Source organism: Podarcis muralis, chromosome 1, assembly GCF_964188315.1.
Source record: "Podarcis muralis chromosome 1, rPodMur119.hap1.1, whole genome shotgun sequence".
NCBI classification, from domain to species: domain Eukaryota; kingdom Metazoa; phylum Chordata; class Lepidosauria; order Squamata; family Lacertidae; genus Podarcis; species Podarcis muralis.
In genome coordinates this window covers 128,600,804-128,615,784 of record NC_135655.1, presented here as the reverse complement: position 1 = coordinate 128,615,784, position 14,981 = coordinate 128,600,804, and the positions used below count along the sequence as shown (strand labels likewise).

At 43.3% G+C, this 14,981-nt stretch overlaps 1 protein-coding gene across 2 annotated transcripts in view; it reads right to left on the bottom strand.

Moving 5' to 3' along the window:
* Positions 1 to 14,981, bottom strand: part of PARD3B (par-3 family cell polarity regulator beta) — a 582,805-nt gene that overhangs the window by 361,942 nt on the left and 205,882 nt on the right. For both annotated transcript variants that reach the window (XM_077918269.1, XM_077918271.1), the window contains exon 11: positions 7,233 to 7,418. In XM_077918269.1, the coding sequence (XP_077774395.1) occupies positions 7,233 to 7,418 (186 nt within the window). The remainder of the gene's footprint in view (positions 1 to 7,232; positions 7,419 to 14,981) is intronic.

Sequence of the window (14,981 nt, the reverse complement as noted above, 5' to 3'; positions counted from 1 at the left end):
CTTTTATACTGGGAGTAGATCACAGTCTCTTGGAAGTTGGACGTGCCTAGTTTAGAGGAACTGGTGGGTAGGGGGATTAATTCTTGACACGTAATTTCTTTTTAAAAACGGAACTATGAAATCCCCATCAATCTACTTCAAATCACTCAGAGATCTACTAGCTGGTCTAACTTCTGCTCATCACTGGTTTACAAGACACCTCAAGGAGAGATTGCAAAGGCTGCAAATAGAAGCTCACCACTACCATAAAGGCTACAGCTTGCACAAACGTCTCTACTTCGGAGTTCTCACTTCTAAAAAGGGTGAACTTAATGGACTCCCTGATCCTTATAGATAGTCAGCATTTTGAGCACTGTTTCTTCAATAGAGTGGGTGAAGATTCCCAGTGCTGGATAAGTCATTTCCTGCAATTTCTAAGGATCTACACTGTCATTTTACAGAGCAGTCAATTCCCCTTTATAACTAAGAACAGTATTTCTAGTACAATATTACAGTGTGGGGAAAAATTGAATTTGCTTTAGTATTAACCTCTTTCCTGGATGCTATCCCAAGGCATTTCTGAAACTCATTTATTAGACTAGCTTCACACTCACATTCTCTCCTCTCGCTTATCACAAGCTATCTGTAAAGGGACTATCCTTACAAAAAATAATGATTTTATATGTTACAGTTTCACAGCTGAACTTCGGTTCACTTAAATTCAATGTATACCCTCAAGCAAACAACATTTACAGTTCTAAGGAAGGAGCAGAATGTATTTAAAGGAGGAAATGCATAAAATCAAGAGCAGCAAGGAAAAATTAAAGATATTTTATGAATTTCATGCTAAGAATGGGAAGCCCAATCTTAAGGTTGGAAAGTGTGTACATGAGTGCCTGAATGCAGATGGTAGATAAAACTCCCACATCTACAGATGTGCATATCCACCCGAAAATCTGCACTCCCCTATTCATGTTCTTTCTAATGTTGTTGTGGTTGTTTAGTTGTTTAGTCATGTCCAACTCTTCGTGACCCCATGGACCAGAACATGCCAGGCACTTCTGTCTTCCACTGCCTCCCGCAGTTTGGTCAAACTCATGCTGGTAGCTTTGAGAACACTATCCAACCATCTCGTCCTCTGTCGTCCCCTTCTCCTTGTGCCCTCCATCTTTCCCAACATCAGGGTCTTTTCCAGGGAGTCTTCTCTTCTCATGAGGTGGCCAAAGTATTGGAGCCTCAGCTTCACGATCTGTCCTTCCAGTGAGCACTCAGGGCTGATTTCCTTCAGAATGGATTGGTTTGATCTTCTTGAAGTCCATGGGACTCTCTGGAGTTTCCTCCAGCACCATAATTCAAAAGCATCAATTCAATTCAATGTACATAATTTACATTTTTATAGCAAAAACTAGTGCTGTGCAAGGTAGAACTCTGCCACAAAAAGCAAAAAAAAATATTTCACTCTGAACTGTTTTTAAAAAGATGAATAGAATTTTGACTTTTATTGCCTTTTTCTCCCCAAGGGCATTAGCTCCCCCCCAAAAAATAATAATAATAATGCATGCCATGATAGTTTCTAGGGGCTTATTACACAATATATGTAGAGGACCAGGGAAGAAGTGAAGTTGACTTGCAATTTCTGCGTGTTTTACCTTCTGGAGATAGCGTGGAGAGGCGAAATCGTGTATAGCCAAAACCAGCTCTCCGATTTGCTTAGTGGGTTCTGCAAGGCTCTTCTGAGATCTCACAAGGCCCTCTGGCATCTAGTGAGAGCCTTCCAGAGCCCAGTAAAGATGTCTGAGAGTGTGAAAGCTCTTATTGCGCTGTTTTTCTCCAAGTAAACTTGAAATGGCTTGGCAAATGTCAAAATATGTGTATGTTGCGAGCCGACTGTATTGAAATTGTATTGAAGCATCAGTTTGTGTGTCTCTTCTCTGTCCTTGCCCTCCCACATTCAGCATGGTAGTCAATAGCGTCCAAACTGGAGTGGGTTGGGGTGTTTTCTTTTAATGGATTGGAGGTCAGGGTAGATCAGAACTCACAGATAAATGTGACCCCTTCCAATTCATACACTGCCTACAAAAATCAATTAGAATAAATAAATAGATTCAAGACCAAGAACCTGATTGTATTGTATGGGCAGGCAGAGGGGAAGGTGTATAATGCAACTAAACAACTGAAATGAAGACACCATTATCTAATGTAAAAACAGGAGTCCTTCAATAATCACTAAAGCTTTGTTCGTGTTCTTTAAAAGATTATCTCCATGTCAGAATGAATCCTGTTCTTTCAATATTGCCAACTATACGCTAAAAGGGAGGCAAAAGGAACTTCTCTTAAAAGTGTATACCATGGGTTGGAAAACTAAGACCAGGATCAGAACCAATTGCCTTCTGGAGTTTATCTGGCAACATTCATGAATATTTGGTAAGTTGGTAGAAATATAAACCTTCTATTCCGTTATGGAATATATTTCATGCCATTCATTCTGACTTTCTATGACTGTTATTCTATTTTCTTGCAATTTTATTCCTCCTGCCTTTCGGCACAGATAGGGTGAACCTACAGAATCAACAGCTTGCTGCAATCAGCCCTTTGGGACTTCCTTCTCTATTCCTTCTCTATTTCCCTTTTAAGGAAAGGGCTGGTGCTGTGATGTTTTTTATTGTGATCTTTCATATGTATAAGGAGGATATGGACAAGCTGGAACGTGTACAGAGAACAGTGACCAAGATGATCAAGGGTCTGGGAATCAAGACCTATGAGGAACAGCTGAAGGAGTTAGAGGGGGAAAGAGGTGACTGAAAGGAGATATGATAGTCATATTCCAGTATCCAAAGGGCTGCCAGATGGAAGATGAAGCAAGCTTGTTTTCTCCTGCTCTGGAAGCTAGGACCTGAACCAATGTATTCAAGTTACAAAAAAAGGAGATTCTGACTAAACACCAGGAATAACTTTCTGAGAGTAAGAGCTGTTTAACCGTGGAGTAGACTTCGAAGGAAATAACACCAACAGTAAGATCTAAAGTTTGGATGTTTAAAAAAGGCCCATTTTCTCATAGAAATGAACTGAATGGTTTTTCCCCTTTAAGGGAATGAAGGTAACTGTGTACTACGTATTCACCATGCATGCCAATTACTTGATTAATATATTTTCAATAACACATATATCAGCCATACAGCAAATTGTCCTATTTAGAGGAGTACCAAGATATAAATGTACATAATTTGATGAAAAAGTGTTTCTTTCGGAGGGGGGTGTCTTTAGGAATTGACTTTAAAAAATAATGTCTATTTAGGAAAGTCAATATACTATTAAATAATTAGAAAGGGTTTGTTTATTTTTGGGTGTTTACATCCATTCAAATCTTACAAATCAAAACAATAGTGCAGAATACTAATTGTGTTGCAACATGGTGGAAAAACCCAGAAGCACTTTCTTTTATTGATTTGTTTAGCTCAGAAATAATTAAGTTTTATGCAACTGATATAACTCCTGCCAAGTCACACATTTTTTGTCCGCAATACTATTTTAATTATTCAATAAAAACATGGGGAAGTAGTTTTTAATTTCTCACATAAACGGAAAATACTTTATTTCAATTCATAGGCTTGGTGAATTTATTTCTACAATCAAGGATTGTGTCTCTTCGTTGCTTTTCTGCTGGTTTATGGGCCCACCTGTGTTGCCCCCGGGGACTATGTAAAGCAGCACAGAAAGAATTCTAAATGGCAGAATGTTGTTATGGAGGCACCCTCGTGGCTTAGCAGTTTGCTGCATAAAACAGAGTTTGACTCCCTTAATGAAAACATGAAAATTCAAGGAAGTCACTCTAAAAAAAAAAAAAGTGAGTATTTTCAATAACTGATTTTCTAAGGTACTTTCACTCTCTGCAGGTAAGTTTTGTAGAAATAAAAAATAACAACATGTGCCGTTCCTTTTAAACGATTATATCTACAACTACTTTTTCAAGGATGCAATGAGAAAGAAAATATAAGATTCAGAAACTTGCAATAATTCCACCCAGTATTACGAAAACAGAGGAACTCTTTCATAAGGTAAGGGGGAAAAGTATCTATAAAAGATGCATAAAAAGGAGGTACAATTGCCCGCACACACACACACACACACACACACACACACACACTTCCTACAGGCTTGTATTACTTGTGTAGTTTTACAAAAATGCAGTGCAAACTGAAACATACAAATATTCACAACACGCAAGTAGTATGTCATGGACTGGTTGGATGCAAAGGAATGGTGGGAGAAACCACTAAGGGAAGAAGACTCAGAGCCTGGGGAGTTATGGTGGAGCAACAATAGGTGGTCAGAGGTGGAGAACTGGGAAGAGGAGGTGCTGGAAGCTGAGGGTGTAACAGGGTTTAGTGAGCTGGGAGAGTCTGTGGCAGAAAGAAGACCAGAATCAGAGGCAGAAACTGAAGCAAGGGAGGAGGGAGGCAATGAGGGAGAGAGGAATCAGGCTGGTGAAAAGTCATGGGAGTCCCCTTCCCCTGCTGTGACAAGCTCGCCTGTCCCCTAGTCTCCCAGAACAGGAAAAGACTTGAAGAAGAGAGATGTGCAAACACAGTCTCTGACTGGGAAAAAAAAACCTGTAGAGGAGGGGACTAAGGTAGCTGTGGGGAGGCTTCAGTCTCAGAAACTGCTTCATGGGGGCAGGACCTACTGGAGATGAGTTGCTGTGCCAATAATAATAATAATAATAATAATAATAATAATAATAATGGGTGGCTTCCAACAAAAGATTAAAAAAATCAGCCATTAAAAACTTCCCTAAACAGGGCTGCCTTCAGATGTCTTCTAAACGTCAGATAGTTGTTTACTTCTTTGACATCTGGTGGGAGGGTGTTCCACAGGGTGGATGCCACTACCGAGAAGGCCCTCTGCATGGTTCCCTGTAACTGTGCTTCTCACAGTGAGGGAACCACCAGAAGGTCCTCGGAGCTGGAACTCAGTGTCTGGGCAGAACAATGGGGGTGGAGACGCTCCCTCAGGTATACTGCGCCGAGGCCGTTTAGGGCTTTAAAGGTCAGCACCAACACTTTGAATTGGGCTTGGAAACATACTGGGAGCTAATATAGGTCTTTCAAGACCGGTGTTATATGGCCTCGGTGGCCGCTCCCAGTCACCACTTTAGCTGCCACATTTTGGATTATTTGTAGTTTCTGGGTCACCTTCAAAGGTAGCCCAACGCAGAGTGTTGCAGTAGTCCAAGCGGGAGAAAACTGGAGCATGCACCGCACTGGCGAGACAGTCCGTGGGCAGGTAGGGTCTCAGCCTGCGTATCAGATGGAGCTGGTAGACAGCTGCCCCGGACACAGAATTGACCTGCACCTCTGTGTGGAGCTGTGAGTCCAAAATGACTCCCAGGCTGCACACCTGGTCCTTCAGGAGCACAGTTGCCCCATTCAGGGCCAGGGAGTCCTCCACACCCGCCCGCCTCCTGTCCCCAAAAAAACAGTACTTCTGTCTTGGCAGGATTTAACCTCAATCTGTTAGCCACATCCATCCTTCAACCTGACACGCCTGTGATGCATTAGGCCTGACACGCTTGCATGGATCGTGTTTCTGCTCATAGAGCGTTAACACCAGCTTTCATGGTGTGATTTACTGCTGGCTCGCCTCTGATATAGTAAGTAGGCAGGCCATAGCTTGGTGGTTGACTACGAACATATGTACGCAGAAAAGGTCCCAGGTTCTATCCCTGGCACTGAAAGAACTTGCAGGACTTTAGATGGTTGGGGTCATGGGACAGCCGTGTGTGTGCACTGGTGTCTTTGCAGAGAGGAAGAGGTACTATTCACGTTCTAATTTTGGGAGGTGCCTTGAACTAGATGGGCCAATGGATTTGACTCAGCATAAGTCAGCTTCCTTCGCAAATGCATTCTGAACAGATGTCTGAGAAGCTTCCGCGGCAGAAACAGAACATGTTGTAGAATTCTATGTAAGGATTTTGAATATTCATGGAGAAATTAGTTGTTGCCACACAACCTAAAAATAAAAATTTGGAGTTTTTCTTCCTTACTCATTTACAGAAGGTCAATTAAAATATTTCCATTATGGGGACTCTATGGTGTCATTTTGAGAAGCCAATCCTCACTGCAAAGCATTCTGATTCATCGCATTCTTAAAATATGACAGGGCTGAATAATCTATTATTGTCTCTTTTGCCAAGTCTATTATCACTGAAGTCTGGTTTTGTTGTTGTTTAGTCGTTTAGTCGTGTCTGACTCTTCGTGACCCCATGGACCAGAGCACGCCAGGCACCTCTGTCCTCCACTACCTCCCGCAGTTTGGTCAAACTCATGCTGGTAACCTCGAAAACACTATCCAACCATCTCGTCCTCTGTCGCCCCCTTCTCCTTGTGCCCTCCATCTTTCCCAGCATCAGTGTCTTCTCCAGGGAGTCTTCTCTTCTCATGAGGTGGCCAAAGTACTGGAGCCTCAGCTTCACGATCCAGTGAGCACTCAGGGCTGATTTCCTTAAGAATGGATGCGTTTGATCTTCTTGCAGTCCATGGGACTCTCAAGAGTCTTCTCCAGCACCATAATTCAAAAGAAGTCTGGTTAGCTTCCTCCAACTCAATGAGTTTAATTTTTAAAGAAACCACGTATCTTATCCCACTTATCTCATCCTACCTTTATACACCATTGTTTCATAAGAATTTGGACAATTTGATAAGAGTAGAGGAGGCAAAATGTGCTTCCCTTGGAGGGAGTGTAGGCTTCCGAAAGCAAAAACAGGAGACTTCATTTTCAACCTACTAGGTGTTAAGTACAAGCAACTCTTGATACATGTACTGGAAAAAATGTGCAGCAAACAGTTGAGAGGAGCCTGGTGTTTTCAAGTCAGGGGGTATTTGCAGCTGCTGCCAAGTCAGGAAAGCGAAAGAAAAAGCTTCGTGTGAATGAAAGGAAGGTGACAGAGAGCCATATGCACACTTAATGGTTCTCCTGCAGCAATTCCTAGCATGGCTGACTTGTATCAGCCATCCAGCCTCCCCTGAATAAGCCACACTACAGAACTCCTTGTTAGAGGAAAAATCCATGATCATCATCATCAAGCTCTGGTGGCTTCTTGTTGGTCAGACAGATGATGGGACAGAGTGTGGACCTTTTCATTGACCCAGTTAAGTACACACACTGTTCTTGTGCACACAAACCTGGCAACTGGTTCTCATATTTACATTCAAAAGTATTGGTTAAAATAAAATAACTGATTTTTTCCCCCATACCTTGTAAGCAGCACCTCCGTGGATGATGGATTTGATGAAGATCCCCAGGTCAGCCCCAGTCTCTCGAGATTTGTTGCCCTTTAAGCTCACACCAAGTCCGGCCGAACCCGAGTCATTCAGAGGGATCTCAAAGGTCAATTGCTCTGTGGTGTCAAGCGAAAGAGCGCTGCAGTAGGGTTCTCCTTTCTGTTAGACAAAGAAGCAGAACATCTGCATAAACAGACAGGAGTTAAATAAATGCCTACTTCTCAGGTGCCCTGATTTGCATTTCGCATGTCAATGATTTGAGAGGCATACACTGAGGGAAAGGAGGCATATTATTTGATTCTCTTTTTAAAAAACATGGTCAATTGCAAATCATCATGAAAGAAATGCCCTCCCCCCAAAAAATTGGATCAGAGGTTATTTATATTACAATACATATATAATTAAAATTCTCCAAGCTTCCATAAGCAAAAGTGATATGGGAGAAATATGGGTGTGGGTGGAAGCCAAGGAATAATAATAATAATAATAATAATAATAATAATAATAATAATAATAATTTATTATTTATACCCTGCCCATCTGGCTGGGTTTCCTCAGCCACTCTGGGCGGCTTCCAACAAAGTATTAAAATACAGTAATCCATCAAACATTAAAAGCTTCCCTAAACAGGGCTGCCTTCAGATGTCTTCTAAAAGTCTGGTAGTTGTTCTTCTCTTTGAAATCTGGTGGGAGGGCCTTCCATAGGGTGGGTGCCACTACCTAGAAGGCCCTCTGCCTGGTTCCCTGTAACTTGGCTTCTCACAGTAAGGGAACTGCCAGAAGGCCCTCGGCGCTAGACCTCAGTAGAACGATGGGAGTGGAGACGCTCCTTCAAGTATACTGGACTGAGGCCGTTTAGGGCTTTAAAGGTCAGCACCAACACTTTGAATTGTGCTTGGAAATGTACTGGGAGCCAATGTAGGTCTTTCAAGACCAGTGTTATGCGGTCTCAGTGGCCGCTCCCAGTCTAGCTGCCGCATTCTGGATTAGTTGTAGTTTCCGGGTCACCTTCAAAGGTAGCCCCACGTACAGCACATTGCAGTAGTCCAAGCGGGATATAACTAGAGCATGCACCACTCTGGCGAGACAGTCCGTGGGCAGGTAGGGTCTCAGCCTGCGTACCAGATGCAGCTGATAAACAGCTGCCCTGGACACAGAATTGACCTGCGCCTCCATGGACAGTTGTGAGTTCAAAATGACTCCCAGGCTGCACACCTGGTCCTTCAGGGGCACAGTTAACCTATTCAGGACCAGGGAGTCCTCCACACTTGCCCACCTCCTGTCTGCCAAAAACAGTACTTCTGTCTTGTCAGGATTCAACCTCAATCTGTTAGCCGCCATCCATCCTCCAACCGCCTCCAGACCTTCACCACCTTCAGTGGTTCTGATTTGAAAGATAGGTAAAGCTGGGAATCATCCGCATATTGATGAACACCCAACCCAAACCCCCTGATGATCTCTCCCAGAAGCTGCATGTAGATGTTAAAAAGCATGGGGGAGAGGACAGAACCCTGAGGCACCCCTCAAGTGAGAGCCCAGGGGTCTGAACACTCATCCCCTACCACCACTTTCTGAACATCTCCCAGGAGGAAGGAGCGGAACCACTGTATAACAGTGCCCCCAGCTCCCAGCCCCTCAAGACGTCCAGAAGGATGTTATGTTCTATGGTAAAAGGTAAAGGGACCCCTGACCATTAGGTCCAGTCGTGGCCGACTCTGGGGTTGCGGCGCTCATCTCGCTTTATTGGCCGAGGGAGCCAGTGTACAGCTTCCGGGTCATGTGGCCAGCATAACTAAGCCGCTTCTGGCGAACTAGAGCAGCGCACGGAAACACTGTTTACCTTCCTGCCAGAGGACGGGGTGAGCTCCTGTTGCTCGGTCCCTGCTCCTGCCAACCTAGCAGTTCGAAAGCACGTCAAAGTACAAGTAGATAAATAGGTACTGCTCCAGCGGCAAGGTAAATGGCGTTTCCATGCGCTGCTCTGGTTCACCAGAAGCGGCTTAGTCATGCTGGCCACATGACCCGGAAGCTGTACGCCAGCTCCCTCGGCCAATAAAGCGAGATGAGCATCGCAACACGACTGGACCTAATGGTCAGGGGTCCCTTTACCTTTACCTTTTTAACCAACAGAACAACTTGTTCTTCATTCAAACATGAACACTTCTACACATAATCTTTGACTTGGTCCTAGTCAAAAGTGCCAATCAGGATGCTCCCCCAAAATCTCTTTTGTGGACCACCATTGAAATTGATGAACTATGAAAGAAAGTAGTTTCCACCCCGAAAACCCTTGATCAGGTGCTCCCACGATGCAATTAAAACCTACTATTTTTAGTCCTGTGGAAAACTAAAATAAATAATACACTTTTAATCTGGAAGCCTCCATATGGGGGAGGGGGGAGATATGCAAGGTCTACTGAACCTCAATTCCAATAAGTATCAAGAGCAAATATTTAATATATTTAATCATATGACAAAGTTAATGCATTTCATTTAATTGGAAAACATAAAAGTGGCCTGATGTTGACATTAATAATTTTTGTCTGATCTAGCTATCCATTTCCCTTGTTCTTTGTTAACTTTTCTGATATATATTTTTAAATAAAAATAAAAGATGCTCGTGTGCAAATCTGAGTCCTTCAGAACAGAACTGTCCAACTAGTACTATTGGAAAATGAATGTTACTTTGCAATCACTGAGTCATAAAGGCTCCCACTTTCAAGAAATAATAATAATAATAATCTAGTAAAGGAAATATTTTTGGGTTTCTGACATTATGATTTTGAAAAACTAACTCAGCTCTAGATCACTGCAGTTACAAGTAGTTTGGTACAAATAAAAACACAAGGCCAAATGGAAATCTGTTGAAAAGTAAATCAGAAAACACACATGCACTGTGGTTAGATCAGAGCCAACTGCTCATCATTCTTCCCAGCTATAAAACCACCTTTAGATAGTTTACTGTTCTGAAGTTGACAGAACTGGGTCCATTTTTATTAGACCGTATAAATATTCTGTATGTGGGCTGTGTCTAGCACTACCTAGGTTTGAGCAAAGCAGACTTACACCTTCCTCTCCTTCGCACTTTAGCCTTCTGTGCACCCTCAAAATCTGCTTGGGATAGCTGAGGATTTAATCTCTCCCTCTCATCTTTCTTCATAACAGACTATCCTTCCCTCGGCTTTCTTTCCAATTCACTCTTTTTTAGCCATCTAGCAGCCACATCTTCCAACTCTCCCACCTCTACCCAATTTATTTATAACATGTCTCAAGACAAGGACTGGGATGCAAATTCCTTCTTTCACGTCTTACGCAAAGCCACGGAGGCTTCTTCCTTTTGAAAAGCAGAATACATGACACGCAATATCACAAACTGTTTTGCAAAGTTCTTTCCACTCAGCTATGGCATGCATGTGGCATGCTACTCAAGTAAAGGTAAAGGACCCCTGGACGGTTAAGTCCAGTCAAAATTGACTGTGGGGTACAGCACTCATCTCGCTTCAAACCAAGGGAGCCAGTGTTTGTCCACAGACAGCTTTCTAAGCCATGTGGCCAGCATGACTAAACTGCTTCTGGTGCAATGGGACACAGTTGCGAGTGCCAGAGCGCACAGAAACACCATTTACCGTCCTGCCACAGCAGTACCTATTTGTCTACTCGCGCTGGTATGCTTTTGAACTGCTAGGTTGGCAGGAGCTGGGACAGAGCAACGGGAGCTCAACCCATCATGGGAATTCGAATCGCTGACCTTCTGATCGGCAAACCCAAGAGGCTCAGTGGTTTAGACCACAGCGCCACTTGTGTCCCTGATGTGTTAGTATTATGTAGAACTGAACATGCACTTGAACAGCAGTGTTACCATAAGGCAGGTTGAACTTTGAAAACCTCTGGCACTGATGTGCGGATTCAAACTGCCAACCTTACGATTGTCAAGCCCAAGAGGCTTGGTGGTTTAGACCACAGTACCACGTCCAAGCACCCTTGGTATCTTTAGATCCTGGCCAGGAGATAATAACACAGATTTATCTATCTGGTGGATTTTTAAATATTCCACTCCCCCCCCCCAACAGTTTCGAGGCAATGTTCAAAATTAATACGTTAATAAAAGCACAACGTGATAAAATAAATGCAGCTGAAAACATGCATGAGCTAAACAGATCAGATATTGAAACAGCACCAGATAAGGCTGAGATACATGGAGAAGTGTGAAGGAGCTGTAAGGGATCATACTGTGAAAAGCTGTCCAATCTTTCTTTTCTCGTCGATTCAACAAAAAGCAGAGCAGCGGTGGGAAGGCCATCATGGATCCAAGGTAATTCAACTCTATATACACACCTATTTCAAGAAACATTGAAGCTGTTCTGATCTGCCTGTCTCCACAGTGGTGGCTGCTGAGTCCCTTGGGAATGGTTGGGCAGAAGGCATGGAGGCCAAGAGTTGGTGCCAGAGCCAAAGACAGGGAGAGCCAACTAACTCACTTTGTTCCATGCGGAGTTGTACAAGGGCAACACTGAGCCGAAGGAGGAGAAAACTGTCATACAGGGTGACCCACTGGACTGGGTGTAAATAAGAAAGTAGGCAGGCTTGGCTACAGGGAGACTGAGGTTGGTGGGGGCCTAATGGACCACTGTGCAACTGGAGACAAGCAAAGCAACACAGCAGGGCAGTGACTTCAGCACTACGGACAGCTCCCAGTGACTACAATGTCCAAGAAATGCTGGAGTGAAACTGATGAGCCTGGGTGTGCAAGTCCAATCCTTCTAGGCTCCACCCCCTTGCTGGAAAAATGTAGATTCTTAAAGGGGCAATAACAGATATTTTGCTCAGACTAGAGTGGTAGCTCACCGAGGAATGGATGCTTTTGAATTATGGTGCTGGAGGAGACTCTTGAGAGTCCCATGGACTACAAGAAGATCAAACCGATCCATTCTGAAGGAAATCAGCCCTGAGTGCTCACTGGAAGGACAGATCGTGAAGCTGAGGCTCCAATACTTTGGCTACCTCATGAGAAGAGAAGACTCCCTGGAAAAGACCCTGATGTTGGGAAAGATGGAGGGCACAAGGAAAAGGGGATGACAGAGGACGAGATGGTTGGACAGTGTTCTCGAAGGTACCAAGATGAGTTTGACCAAACTGCAGGAGGCAGTGGAAGACAGGAGTGCCTGGTGTGCTCTGGTCCATGGGGTCACGAAGAGTCGGACACGACTAAACAACAACAACAGTGGTAGCTCGGTCTACGAACAGTCCTGTTAACGAACTATTCAGGCAACGAACTCTGCAAAACCACACGTAGGTGTTCCAGCTAGTGAACTTCGCCTTGGAAGATGTACGGAAGCCGAACGGTGGAAGGGCACTGGCGGCGGGAGGCCTCAGTAAGGAAAGCACGCCTCGGTTTAAGAATGCTTTGGTTTAAGAACGGACTTCCGGAATGAATTAAGTTCACAGATCGAGGTACCACCATATTATGTATTTTCAGTTTTCCCATGACATGAATATGAATAAAATGCTGTGTTATACAGATTTGGGAAAAGAGTTTTTACTGAATAATTACGGTAAGCTATAGCACCACTATGGCAGGGATCCTACTGACCTCAAAGTCCATCTCTCCCATTAACATATAAGCAATACAATAGAAGCTTCTTGGGAAACTTTTGCACATAGCTGTACCCATCTGTTGAAGCACCACACGTACATCTTCGTACAGACAAGTGCACCTGTGTGTTTACTTGCTTTTTTGCCAAGTTATTTTATTGTACCAAATTGCTAACTTTACTTCCCACTTCCAATGGAGCAACAAAATTAATTGGAGCACAGCAATTATCTCAATTTATATAACGTGCTTGTGTAGCAACAAATATTCTGCACACCTGTTCATATCTATCACCGGAATGTTCTCCATTTCCATCTGCAACAAATTTATTATGGGTATTTTAATAAATACTTAGTCTGAACATGCCAAACCTTTGATCAAAATAAATCTCAGTGTAGCAGAATCTAAAAAGCAACAATACAGGAGAGAAGTATTCTTTTTTAAAAATAATAATAATAATAATGACAATTTAGAGGATTTTGGGAACAAACTGTTCTAATTCTAACTGTACTCCTAAATAAATACAGAGCTAAGTGACTGGATTACCAAAATAAACACAGCGCCAAAAACAACATGACACACAAATTTAGGTGCTCAAGTGTTTCATGTTTTTCCTAAGATTTATTAGTTTATTAAAAGGGAGTGAGTGCATGCATTAGTTCTTTGCACCAATCTGCCGGGTTATCGTCAGACTGTGTGGGCATGCTATCAGTACCAAAATAGAGTTGTTAAAATGTGTTGAAGCGAGACGACAGATATAAATATACTAAATCATTTTCAAGTATTAGGTTTCCTTCAGCTCTCCGCTTACATCCAGTTTGGAATCCATAATATTTCGCAGCTATTTACCTCACCAGAGCTCTCGGGAAAGCAAATAAGTGGTTTGCACAAAGCTCTGAAATTTAGGGTGGACACTTTCACAATGCCAAAAGAAGAACTGTATCGCCAAATAAAAGCAGGGGGCCACATTTGCATAACATTTGCATGTCCTAATTTATATGTATAGGTGCATTGTTTGGAAATAATGACTATAATTTAAACAGAAATACAATACACCTCACCACAATGAAGGCTGTGGCTAGGTGACCTATGTTTATGCTTGGTCTGTGCTCCAAAGTCCCTGCTCTCTTTTTAAACTGAACAGCCCTTAGAGGTCTGTCTCTGTCAGGTATAATGCATGGGTAGCCAAACTAAGGCCCGGGGGCCGGATCCAGCCCAATCACTTTCTAAATCCGGCCAGCGGATGGTCCAGGAATCAGTGTGTTTTTACACAAGTAGAATGTGTCCTTTTATTTAAAATGTATCTCTGGGTTATTTGTGGGGCCTGCCTGGTGTTTTTACATGAGTAGAATGTGTGCTTTTATTTAAAATGCATCTGTGGGTTATTTGTGGGGCATAGGAATTCATTCTTTTTTCTTCTTCTTCTTCAAAATCTAGTCTGGCCCCCCACAAGGTCTGAGGGACAGTGGACCAGCCCCCTGCTGAAAAAGTTTGCTGACCCCTGGTATAATGAATGACAATCCTATCTAATTATTGTATCTGAAGAAGTGTGTATGCACAGGAAAGCTCATACCAATAATAAACTTAGTTGCCTCTAAGGGATGTGGGTGGCGCTGTGGGTTAAACCACAGAGCCTAGGATTTGCCGATCAGAAGGTTGGCGGTTCGAATCCCCATGACGGGGTGAGCTCCCGTTGCTCGGTCCCTGCTCCTGCCAACCTAGCAGTTCGAAAGCACAAAGTGCAAGTAGATAAATAGGTACCGCTCCGGCGGGAAGGTAAACGGCGTTTCGGTGCACTGCTCTGTTTCACCAGAAGCGGCTTAGTCATGCTGGCCACATGACCCGGAAGCTGTACGCCGGCTCCCTCGGCCAATAAAGCGAGATGAGTGCCGCAACCCCAGAGTCGGCCACGACTGGACCTAATGGTCAGGGGTCCCTTTACCTTTATGCCTTATCTCTCGTTTACGAAAGAAGGGAGGAAAAAGAAACAAAAGTGGTCAGGGGTCCCTTTACCTTTAAGGTGCTACTGGAAGGAATTTTATTTTGTTTCAATCCTATCTAAATTACTGTAAGTTAAAAAATAATAATTGTACACCAGCTAGTTTAGGAACAATCCATTCTGATCTCATTCT